Below are 12,931 nucleotides of genomic sequence, written 5' to 3'. Positions count from 1 at the left end.
ATGTTACTTCAGACCAAGACATGAATACAAAGTAAAAATCCTCACTAAGAAAAGCTTGTTGAGGAGTCATCCACTTTTGTAAAAATGTTTGATTCAGCTAAAGTATGTCCACTGAATGCATATCACAGTGAAAGAGGTGATCATCAGCCAAGACCTAGGGCTGGATGTCTTAAATGCCACACATGCATTGGTGTAGAGACAGTTTGTATTCTGAAGGAATAATTAGATGGTCTTGGATAAAAACTTTCTGCTATTACTATATTCAGATAGCTGTGTTAAAAGTGGTAAATGTTTGCTTTAAATAAAACACTGGGTATAAACATAGAAGAAACGTTCACATATAGGTACAAATGGCTTGGACAGAATATATTGTAATTGAATTGTAAGTGTTGGAGTAATTTCAAAAGAAGAATATATGTTAAAATACATTGACATAGTTAAGGTGATACAGGTTGATGGGGACCTCTGGAGGTCATCTGGTAGAACCCCCTTTGAGGGTACCTTTGAGGTGCATGGTGTCTTTGAGCTCAGTCTCATTCTGCATCTCCCTGCATTTGACAACAGACATGTTTGCAGGATGATGTTTTCCAGAGTTGCAGAAAATTCTACTAAAGTCTAGGAAATCCTGTATTAGACTGTTACTCTCAATAGCTGGGACTATGAATTTGGTCCAACCATCTGCTTAATTTATTGTGGGCAATTTCTTGTGCTTTAATAATTCAAACTCCTCAAAAGCCATATAGCACCAGTTTTGCTGGTCATGCAATAATGTGGATCTCTACAGTATATTCATATATTGGGCTTTTCTAAGGTCGGTTGCAAGTTTTCCCACTGTTCAGAAGGATTTCTCTTTTATGAGGCTTTAAAAAACTTGATCCTCTGATCTTTAACATTGGAACTACTATACCTGTCCTTTCATCAATGAAATAAACAGTTTGGTAGTTACTTTGGCATTGAAGTTAAGCAGAATCAGGCTGTTAATGACCATCTTTTGTCCAATCTGTATGAAGAGAGAGTAAGGATAAGAATGCAGTCTAATTTATTTCCAGTGTGATTTTTTTTTTTTTGGACTTTCACATCAATCAATTGTATGCTGACTTTTTTCCATTTTCTTTTCCTTGCCAAAAAGAGTCAAAACCTCATTACAGAGGTATTAAGAGAAAATTACACTATATGTCAATAGAATCAGGTGCTTTAGGAAGACCCCTATATTAATTCTTACTTATGCTACCAAAACTAAATGAATACTCATATAAGCTGAAGAATAGATATTTCATTAAAATACTGTTGTCAAAGAAATTAGGCCCATCAAGTGATGTGGAGTCAAGGGAAACAACCTACCTTGGCACTGTATTTCAGCAACATCGCATTAATTGAGCTGTATAGAAAAGCCACATGATAGTTACACAAATCATAACACAGTAGCAGAATTAAGATTGCATATTAAAACAGAGAGCTTTTTTGTCTCTTCAGTATTCATTTAGATGAAATTGTAGCTCCTTCTGCCTGATGTATTTTTCTTCATAATCTCATTTCCTTCCAGGACTTACTAGTCTTTGTATTTTGCATTGTACTTGTAAGTATACAGGCTGCAAAATAAGTGAATCTATGAATAAAAAATGAGAGGCTGGCTTTAACTGTAATTCTGCATGTGGATTCTTTGCCTACTGCCCTCAACAGCTTACAGTTTAGCTACCCAGGTTTGGCGCTACAAAGGAAACAATTGCTGAGAGGAGGCGTTGTATGTTTTATGTGAGGTATGCAGGAAGGAAATCTATTACATTTTTAAAGCAAATGCCTCTCTCAAAGAAGCTAGGAAAGTACAAATATGTCTAGTTTGACTGATCAAAGTTCTATTCACCATATCTTCAGAGGAAGAAAAGAAAAGTAAAATCAAGTTTTACTATATTTACATAGACTGAAAATTATGAAAAAGCTCAAATGCTTCTTCATATTGAAGGTCTGCTGTATTGTTAGTTTATCAAGCTTGATCAAGCTTACACAAAATCAGAGAAGGATACAGTAATGTAGATTAGAAGTCAGAAAGGTCACAGTGGCCAAATCAGACACCTGACAGAGAAGAGCTTTCTAGCCAATTGTTGAAAAGAGCTTTGTTTAATATAGTGGCAGCCTTTTGTGTATCTGGCAGCTCTGAGAGATACAACACGATTCTGATCTGGGGACCTGTTTTCAGTCTGAAGAAAATTCCCTTCATAAAATGTGATACAATGACACTTCAAAACGCATCTTTCTCGTCACCAGCATCATTATTGTCTTGCTGGAATTCAGTTCCACTTAGCTGTCTTCCAAGTTGCCAACAGTCTCAATTCTAGCACTGTTCTAATATTAACAGCATTTTAAAGCCTTGGACTTCTGGAACCGCTTGATTGTGAATATTGGAGCTTCCTTTAGAAAAGTAAATGTAAAGCCTCATTATTGCAGAATAAATTTTGAAAATGTAAGTTCTAAAGGTTCAAAGGGAAGTAAAATACAGTTTTTATTAGTAGAAAAGGAAGACGAATTTGCTTGTACAGTCGATTGGCTACATATCATTCATTTTTAAAAAGCAGGATGGCTAGTGTTCATATAGGTGTTTTCAATTTTTACTGAAAAGTAGACTGTTGTAATTATTTATCTATTTATTTACCAAATCTGATCACCAGAGTACTAATTAAAATGCTGCAAAATTGTATGCTTCTTGTTAGTAACTATGTAGGTTTTTTGGGTTTGGGTGTTTTTTGGGGTTTTTTTTTGACCTGGACATTCCAAAACTGGATCCTCTTGTGAAATTTAATTGTTACACATTGGTTGCTGACTTCTGTGCTATATTGCAGGCACACACAATATTTATGACTTCTCTTCTGGTTTTGTTTTTAAGGTTTGTCGAGTTGCCTATGAAATTATGCAGACATTGCATCCAGATGCTTCAGCATATTTCCATTCTTTGGATGATATCTACTACTTTGGGGGACAGAATGCCCACAACCAGATTGCTATTTATGCTCATCATCCACGAACTGCTGATGAAATTCCTATGGAACCTGGAGATGTAATTGGAGTAGCTGGAAACCACTGGGATGGTTATTCAAAAGGCATCAATAGGAAATTAGGAAGAACAGGCCTGTACCCGTCCTATAAAGTTAAGGAGAAAATTGAGACAGTCAAGTATCCTACATACCCGGAGGCTGACAAGTAGATTAAAAGGAAGACATTTGGCAGTAATTCTCAATTTTGATTGGTTTGAACCAGTCAACGCACTAACTAATAGTTTATATGGGATTTGAATTTGCATTTTAACATGCAGTTAAAATCAAAGCCTTTAGCAATGAAACTGGATAAGAAGCTGAGAACAAATGGATGGGCTATTGTCTGAACTTACTCTTAAACATTTTTTTGTTATATGCACTCTCACACATGCACACACAAAACCATATAAAACAGGAAAACTGTTGTTTTATACTTTTTGTCTCTTCCCAGGATTTGTCCCAGTCATTAGTCTTATGTGAGCTTTGGGCTCTTTTCTCTGCCATTAAATGACAGTAATGTTCAGACTTATAACACTGCCACATTGTGTAATTTGAGTGACATGAACATATTTTGTATGTGCAAAATTTAAAACATGGTGCCTATATTTGAAAAATTTGTGACCTTTTTAGAAGAGCCATGCCTATTTCACAATGGGCAAGAGTCAATCTTCAACTGGTGTTACCGTGACCACTGAACTTGCTTCAAACAACAGACTCAGATTTCAGACTAGATTTCTTTACAAGTTTATTTTTAGCATTCCATTGATTACTTCTCATCATTAATAAAATAAAGGATACATCCAACAATAAAATAGTCACTGTCTGTTAGGAACTTTTGTAAAATAATGAACAGATTCCTTAGTACTGATAATGTTTCTGGATATTGCCTTTGATTAAAAACAGAACAAAACAAACCACAAAACCCACAAAGGAAAAAGTAGCTGGAGTTTCATTGAATTTTTAAACACTCATTATGTAGTACAAGAACTGCTAGTGGCACAGTGTTTCTCAGTTCTGCGGACAGTGGGTTTCAGCAGGATGACTTCAGTGGCTCAATTTCTTACATTTACTCTCTAGCACTGTTTCTTTTACCTTCTGTGTTTCTCTTCTGAAAATATTTTTCTTAGGGTATTATAGATGGCCATCTATCATTTTGGCATTGAATATAGTTGCTTTTAAGTAAAATACTTCAGGTTATCCCATTTATAGAACCCGTCAATCTGGAGTACTCTGAAAAAATCTAACAAATTACCCCAAAAATAGTAGGTTCCAAGAAAATATACACAAGGATGACTTTTTATGCATAACATAAAATTGTTAGTAATTCTTAGTGTTTTGAAATCTGTTGCTAGTCTGCTCTCTATTAAGAAAAGAGATAATTTACAAAACAATTTTACAAATGCATTTGTAGATTTGGGGGTTGTATATATATATAAAAAGTATGAGATATCAAGAGATTACTTCCAAATAGAAAGAATATTAATAGCATTGTACAGGTTCTAGTGCAATCCAATCTGGAATACTGGAAGTGCAGAAAATGTTTACTATTCAGACACTGAGAAAATGCTATGAGTAAAGATTAAAAAAGCATGGCTGGTTGACCTTAACAAAGCAAAAGTTAAAAGGATATTTAATTATACTTCTGAATAGACCGAGGACAGTGTTGACATAACGAATGCATGTGTTTGACCATGAATAAATTTTAGGCTGAAAAGTAAAAGGAAATCTCTGGCGGTGTGAAGTTCAGCAACAGGCTTCCAATTGAAATAGTGGTGAGTAAGATGGAACTTGATTGGTATGTAAAGGAATTAACAAAGTAGTTCTCTCTGACATTACTTGCAGGACTGATCCTGTAGATTCCTTCCAGTTACGTGTTCCTCAACTGAAAAATAATTTTGTGTCTTGAAAAAGAATAACAAAATCAAAGTTGAAAACTGCTGTGGAAAAAAAAGATAAATTTCCTGTTAGTAGTATTAAATAGACATAGCAGTAAAAATGAGCATAGATACCAAATGGGATTTAAAGACGGATTGAAGGATAAAGGCAAATGAGTAAGAGTGGCCAAGAAATGCTAAAGATGATGAATTTTTGTGAACTAAAGATGGCTAGAGTTAACTGGTGTTTCTGTATTTTGGAACTACTAAGGAAGCTGTTCGATGTTAGTTTCCTGTCTAAGTGATTCTGATAAATTTTCTACTAATTTAGCCAAACTTGTGGTATTTCAGAGGCACAAATGTAGGCTAAATTATAACTTTTTTTTTTTACTTAAATTTGAATTGTACATATAAAGCTATTGCTACTTTCCTTTTCAACTTGAAGAAGAAAAAAATCCAAACCCACAAACATTTCTTCCTCAACGATTAGACCAATGCATTTTATCTTTGGAAAAACGAATTTAATTATTTCTTCACAAATACTACATTATCTATTTTGGAATTTTGAAAATGTTCTATTTTTGAAGCTTTTTACTTACAGCTTCAGAGCTCATCATTTCCAGCTCATTTCTTAGTGTGTGATGCAGAAATAGTATTCATAAATGTATTAACATATGAAAATTCCTCCATAGTCAAGTAACTCAATTGAAAATATCACTAAAGAAGATAAATAACAGAACATCTAAGATGAGCCCAAAGGCAAGAGCAGATCTTCTGATGTAGTAACAAAAGAACTGAAAACACTGATGTTATAGAAGACACATCTATCTAATGTGGCAATTCCTCAACAGACTATATCTGACAAAATATTGGCAAGGTTCATGTGCCTCCTTACATATTCTAAGTACCTAATGAATAATTAGCTCATCATCTTTGAGAAAATGATCATGAAATGGTATGAAATTATAAAATTATTGTTAATAATTAAGAAATGTACTAATGTAGATGCTATGACCTTATTCCCCTGGGCCATATGATCCTCTAGTGCTTATAATGCAGTACTTCCCAGAGGAAGAAACCTAGCAATAGGCTGCTTACTAGATGCATCTGTTTCTAGAGATTTGTTTCCTTTAAGACTACCAGTTAGTTATGTCTTGGAATCCTGGGAGCTTGGGACATTAAAACTGAATTTGTTTTATCTTAAACAAAATGAATATTAGAGACTTTATTCTCAGTTACGGTGGAGTCCAGGTAGTATGGAAAGATCAATGAGTAAATGAAAATGAGACCCCCAAATTTTTATTGTAGCTCACAGAAAAGTGAAATAACAGGAAATAAAAATTTGTCTTAAATACCTGAAAGAAAGCTGAATCTTTTGGAAGTTGTGAACTCATTAAGATACTAGCCAGAATGCTTGCAACCAAGAAAGCATACATCTTGTTTCTTCCGTTCACCTTGTAGCTCTGCAACAATCCGGTCATGTAATTTTTGCCTCATACCAAACCACCAAGTCTGACATCCGTAAAACAAAGACAGCCCTCATACTCTCTTAAAAAAGCTAATGTTTAATTAAATTTTTCCTCTTTAAGAAGCATTTGTGCATGCGCGCGTGTGTGTGTGCGTGTTGTGTTCATAAAAAAGAATATGAACAGTACTCTTTCCTCCTTTGCTATTTTACATTATCATCGTCACGTACTCTGTAATAACTTACTTGCCAGGTAAATGTAGTCTCTGGAAACTGAATATTCTACTTGCTTCTTCCCAGCTTGGCTAAGAAATTTATTCTGAGTAGTTCCATTAACTAGTCTTCTGTGACATTGGTGCATCTGGAGACTGGGGTCATCAGCAGCAGTTTGCTGCTACCACTGCAATTACACCAACCTGAGTTCTGTCCTTGATTTTCAGTCCAGCCTACAGTCAGATACATGGGATTCCCAAGCCTCCTCTACCAACATTCCTGTCCCTGTGAACTGCAGAGTATTATGGATTTGTTCATGAAGGATGAACTTTACTTTCATGAAGTAAAAAGAAATTTTACTTCAAAATTTTTAAATATGTACCTTCAGATAAGTCTTGTGTCTACCCCTTCTACCACTGAATTTTAAGGAAACTTGCAATTACCAGAAAGATTTCTCTCCTTTACCAATTTTTCAGAAAAGAGAACTGATGATACCTTTCTTACGGAGACGTATTCACAAGCTGAAAGTTCCTCCATAATGGGTTTTATGTTTCTTTGGTATGCAATTATAAAATAAGGGTCTTATCTTCTGAGCTAGGAACATAATAGAATATAAAATAGAAAGTTTTCATTACAAATTCTTGATAAGGGGACGAAGGTTTTCCTTCATGCCAGTGGAATAGCACCTACCATTTGGGACTTTTTCAAAACAGTGAATTGAACTTTTGTTTTTCCAGGTCATAATTTTCTTTGCAATGTAATCTCTCAAGTGTCTGAAGAATCCAGGTAAAAATAATTTGCTTGTTTGGGAGGTGGGAACTAGGAACATAATAGAATATAAAATAGAAAGTTTTCATTACAAATTCTTGATAAGGGGACGAAGGTTTTCCTTCATGCCAGTGGAATAGCACCTACCATTTGGGACTTTTTCAAAACTCTGAATTGAACTTTTGTTTTTCCAGGTCATAATTTTCTTTGCAATGTAATCTCTCAAGTGTCTGAAGAATCCAGGTAAAAATAATTTGCTTGTTTGGGAGGTGGGAAGGAGAGAGTCTTAATAAGAAGACACGATGTACTTTTAATTTAAGTTTATAAAGCCACAAATAAACCTTTCAATGATGGGTTAAGGACCTCTGCCAGCAAAATCATTCTGCTCTTTGCCAGAAATACTTAAAATTTGCAACCCCTCTTTTGATTTTGCCTAATACCAGTCCTAATTGTGTATAAACATCATACTGGTTATATTCTGATCATTGGTTGTTACTAATTACAGTTTCATTCATATTTGGATGGCTTGGGAGCAGGCTGTCAAAGGCCACAAACTTTGTTTGGTTTACTTATCATGTTGAATTAAAATTGCATTTAAAACTCACAAAAATTCCATTTCCCTAAGGCACTACTAGAATTCTAATTGTAGTCTACAGACTTTTGTCAAGGTCCCCTGTATGTACCTGCAAGCTTATAGGGAGCGAGAGTGAAGCAAAGTAAGTTATGCATAAATATTAACCGCAAACAGGTTGGGTTAGACTTCATAGTATCCTGTTCATTTCTAAAAAGCATGAATTGTGGCACTGCGTGATACAAATAAGAGGATAGTATAAAATGTCCAAGCCTACAAAAAAAATTGCTAGTCTGTTTGCCTGTGTCACTGGTTGCATTCACTGTGTACAAGACTATTTCAGAATCAAAGTACATAAGGTAGAGGTCTTCCAGCATTACTACAGGCATCTGAGAATCCCTTCCACTGGTGTGTTTGCTGGTCTTTACCCCTTTTGGTGCCATGTACAAATACCTAACAATGCTGATGATGTTTGCTATTCAGTGGAACCTTCCTTTATTTTGTATACTTATTTCCTTTGACTCAACTTACTTGTCAGCAGAATCCTATTGCCACTGCAATTCAAGCAAGTTTGGATTAATGCAAAGGCATGTCAATTATTTACACCAAAACGTCTTTACCGTTGCTCAAAATTAACTTCACACCCTTAGGCTGACTCCTAAGGAGACACTGTTGAGGGAAGGATCTATCTCCACTGGACTATACTGTACATGTTATATAACTGCTGACACATACATGTACTGGTTTTACTTTCAATTTTGCATGATTTTTCCACTTTATACAGACTCAAGATTTTGTTTTTGTTTTAGTATATTTGTTTCAGTATATTTATGAACTATCCTACAGTTTCTTCAACAAGTATATCGGACCTCATCCCATTTCCTCTTATTGTCTTAATGACATCCTCCAGTCACAACATTTTAATAGAATCATCTAGAGTAACGTTTCCTGAAGACTACGACATTTTTATGCTCCTCCATTAGCCCCGCTGCCTACTTGCATCTGAGCCTGATGTACCATGGTTGTATGAACCTTCTTCAAACCCTTCTGCTTAGTGTGTTTTGATTTCCTTGCCTAGTGGCTAGTGGTCATTACTTGACCAGGAATCCAAGGGACAGCAAGTGTCTGTATTTGATTTTTCATAATAACATGTGAAATTGTATTTCTTGAAGGTTATTTTTATTACAAAATGCATTTTTGTATTTTCCCTAACTGGTATAGTCAAGGATTCAGAGAGAAAACGCCATAATCAGATGTGCCTAGTAAGTGTTTAGGAGGCTTACAAGGCATAGAAGTTTCTTATCTAATAAGATTTACAGCTCACACCATGGCAAGTTTCTTGACCAGATGAAAGATGTGTTCTCATAGCATTCCCAATCCATTTTTGTCTAGCACTTACTATACACTAATGCCTGCAGCTTAATATGCAAGCGATAGAGACACAGTCTGAATACAGTCTCTTTACAGGACCATAAGAGACAGGTCATTTTGTTCTCTTCAGTCTTAGAATCCTTTATTTTAGCTTAGTTTTAGTGTTCCTGCTCTCTTTCTTTGGCAAGTTTTTTTGTATAATACAGCTGCACAATTCTCAATTACTCCACTACAAGTAGAGCCACAAGAATATTACATCTCAGCTGTGAGAATCCACTGAATGTAGAGATTGCTGTCCAATTTGGCTGTCTACAAAAGATCTGTCTCTTAAAGAAGCCGAGTATGTTTGCTGATATCTTTCCACAGAGTAGCAACCTGGAAGAATGGAAGGAGACCAAAAAAAAGGACATCCTACTTCCTTCTTTGTGAATGAGAAGGAATTGGGCATCCGTTATGTCCAACCAAGATGCTGGAAAGCAATTGACTAGTTGATGGGACTAGTTTGCTTCCCTACTTCAGCTTATTGGTGGAGAATGAACTGTGATGAGTTTATAATTTTAAATCTGTGGTCACTTTGTAATTATAAAATTTTATTTGTTTTCACTTGAGAATAAAATTCTATACACAAAGAGTAAGTTCAGATTTGTGGGATTAAACTGACAGTGTTTCTCCTTGCCTCAGATGGAGTTCTTTGTGCACTAACGTTTCTTAAGATGATTTTTGCTTATGACTAAACTTCAATTATTCAGCAAAGGTAGACGAATCTGGCTTGACCATTTTTTTAACCTGTGCATCACCAGAGATTATACAGAGGCTAGCACTAATGAACCTTCACATAATAGATTTAGGATTGATGGATTCATTTGCTTTTTTTTTCTTTTGTTTATATACAATGGAGAAAATGTCTTCTAAATATTAAAAAATGATAGTTAGGATGTATCTGCCTGCTCAAAATGTATTTCTTTAGGGCTGCTGATGTGTTATGACTGCTCTTTATTACACTGATTCATATTCGCTCATGTTCTCATCTTTCTGAGAGTGTCGCTCAGTCCTTTTGTCTGATGTTTAGATGATAGGATCTGTGATCCAGGAGTCTCCTTTTTTTGTGTGTTTCCACCACTCCTGTCACAGTGGGATTCTTGTCATTCAGTAGGATCCCTAGACAGTACAGTAATATGAACAATAATTGTAGTCTTAAAATGGGTTAAGCATTTAATCTATAATGCTAAATCCAATACGATTTTGTAGTGTTTGCTTTTATTTCTGTTGCGTTAATATTTTGTTTAGTTACATATATTGCTTATTTGCCATCATGTGCGTGTGAAAAGAAATTATTAAAAAAACCCCAAAACCCAAGCCCAAATATCAGAAGTCGGATTCAGGAAGTATTCTTAGTTCCTTCCTACATGCTGATGACCTTTGTTATTGGTAGTATATTTATATGTTTGGTTCTGAAACAGCACAGTGATTTAAGAAATTACCTTGTGTACTTTGCTCTCATTCCTTCTCTTGGGACTTAGTAACTTACCACGTGTATGCTAAATCTATTTCAAAGTGAATTGAAACAGGTTCATATCTATGCCACTGCTGATTGGGTTGGTATATATTAGTCAATGAGAGTTTTGGAAGTAAACATGAATGTTTATCCTTCATTTCTGTGCTTTTAAAATTGAATGTAGGAGAGTAAGTGTAAGAACCATTGGAATAATAGGCTTTTGTCACTTTTTGTTGAACTGGCTAGAGCTTACTCATGCTAGAGCTCCCTTCATTCTCAAGATAACACGTTGCAGGAATATCCTGTGGAGAGACAGATGCATACACCATAGCCAGTTATGTATCTAATAGGAAGGGATGAAATCTGTTGAAGAGCCTGAAGAAACCTCTAGAAGATGAGGATGCGACCTTGGTAATGGTTGGCTTGACATGAAGGCGTTCCAGTCTTTGCTTTATCTGCCGATGTGGTTGACTGGAGGTCTTTTCTTCTTCTCTTCCTTGGCTGCCCCTTCAGGATTCACTTAACACATACATTATTTTGTCATGACTTCATGCTGGATGTAAATTATCAACACATGGATATTGGTTCCAGAACATGCTCTTCGTTTCTAATAAGGTGCATCCTGTTAATGCAGGTGCTCTGCTGTACTACCTCTGTAGTAAAATGGTCTGGATTTTCTCAGTGCAGTGTTTAGCTGATGTTGGTCTCTCCTCAAAGTTTCCCTTGAAGCATTTCCTTTTGGTAAAGCCATACACAATGGTTGAAAAAAAAGAAGATAATACCATTCTTTGCTGATTTGATTCTGATGTTTTATTTCCGAGATACCTGTAATTGCCTTGCTGACCTACAAGGTAGATTTTAACTTCTTTTCTGTGGCAAGTAGCTTACTACTGTTGGCTGTAGCCAACAATTTGGTGCTGAAAGTAAGCTTTAAGCCTCTACAAGTATTTCTGGCTCTTATTGCTGTCTGAGAAAGAGTGATGACCCCCCTGACAGTAGACGTATGGAGTCCACAAAAACTAGTTTGGGCTAATTGTATGTGATACGCTTTTTCCTACCAACATTACCACTCTTTTGCCTAAGTCTGTTTTATCCAGCTTTATTTTGTTTTAGAAGTTATCTGGCGGTTGCAGAGGTACAGGGCAGTAGTGTTGTCTGTGCTTGAAAGGCAGTTGTAAATGAGTTTTCTAAGCATGCTGCTAGTACAAGGCACAACAATGTCCATTAATCTCTTCATTTATGCAATTTCTTCTCCAGCAACTTCTCTACCAGTGGTGCCAACTTAATTTCTTTGTTTCCAACTGATTTCCTCCCTGTCTCTGTCTTATTCATAGAATGGTCTTCCTCTCTGTTCATTCAGATATCTAAAAAACCTGTGCATGTACAAAAAATGAAAACATAAATTAAATGCACTTAAATTATCAACACATTGCTTTTTAAAATCTAATTCTATCTTTCATATATCACATTTTTGAATTTTAAGTTCTCAGAAGCAAAAAATTTATTTTGTTATTGTTCAGACTTCTTAATCCTGAAACAATAAATAACAGATAAAAAGGTTTCTAGGAGGAGTAAAGCTTTTCCAAAAGCAGTAGATCGTTTAGACCTAGTACAAACATAATAAAAAATAGAAACCCCATTAAATTCCTAAAAGTAGAACTGCATGAAAGATTTCTCTGAATGCCAGAGTAAGAAATACACAGGATTATAATATTTTTTTTTCCTGGTTTTCCCCTGTTGGTTTAACTAGCTCATCTAAGTTGCTGCTCATCTGTGAGGAATCAGCATTGATTAACATCTGCTGAACTGGACAGACTCTTCGATGTACAGACTGCCTGTCAGAACAACTATATGAAATTTTATCTCAAGACATTTTTAATACAAAATGACCTTGATGTTCTGTTATAGCATTTAATATTTTTGCATCTTGAGGTTTTCAGATAACCACTAGTGGGTGGTATATAACATGAATGATAGAACTTTTAAGTATATCCATCTGGAAAGAGTAGGAACAGCTGTCTATGCATAAGGCAGTACGTTGATATGTCATGTTAGTTAATCATTTTAATTTCAGTTACAGGATGTGCAAAGTGTATCACTGTTTACTGCACAGCAGTATGGCTAACAAATGATTTGTGAAATCATTGT

The 12,931-nt window shown here is 35.4% G+C and overlaps 1 protein-coding gene across 3 annotated transcripts in view; it reads left to right on the top strand.

Annotated features, from left to right (window-relative positions):
* FUT8 (fucosyltransferase 8) overlaps positions 1-3,833 on the top strand; it is an 80,679-nt gene extending 76,846 nt beyond the window's left edge. For all 3 annotated transcript variants that reach the window (XM_009277482.1, XM_009277480.1, XM_009277481.1), the window contains exon 9: positions 2,879-3,833. In XM_009277482.1, the coding sequence (XP_009275757.1) occupies positions 2,879-3,196 (318 nt within the window). In that variant the 3' untranslated portion in view covers positions 3,197-3,833. The remainder of the gene's footprint in view (positions 1-2,878) is intronic.
* Positions 3,834-12,931: the final 9,098 nt, after the last annotated feature.

Source organism: Aptenodytes forsteri, unplaced genomic scaffold (assembly GCF_000699145.1).
Source record: "Aptenodytes forsteri isolate BGI_AS27 unplaced genomic scaffold, ASM69914v1 Scaffold146, whole genome shotgun sequence".
Lineage (NCBI taxonomy): Eukaryota > Metazoa > Chordata > Aves > Sphenisciformes > Spheniscidae > Aptenodytes > Aptenodytes forsteri.
This window is presented reverse-complemented; position numbering and strand designations above follow the sequence as displayed.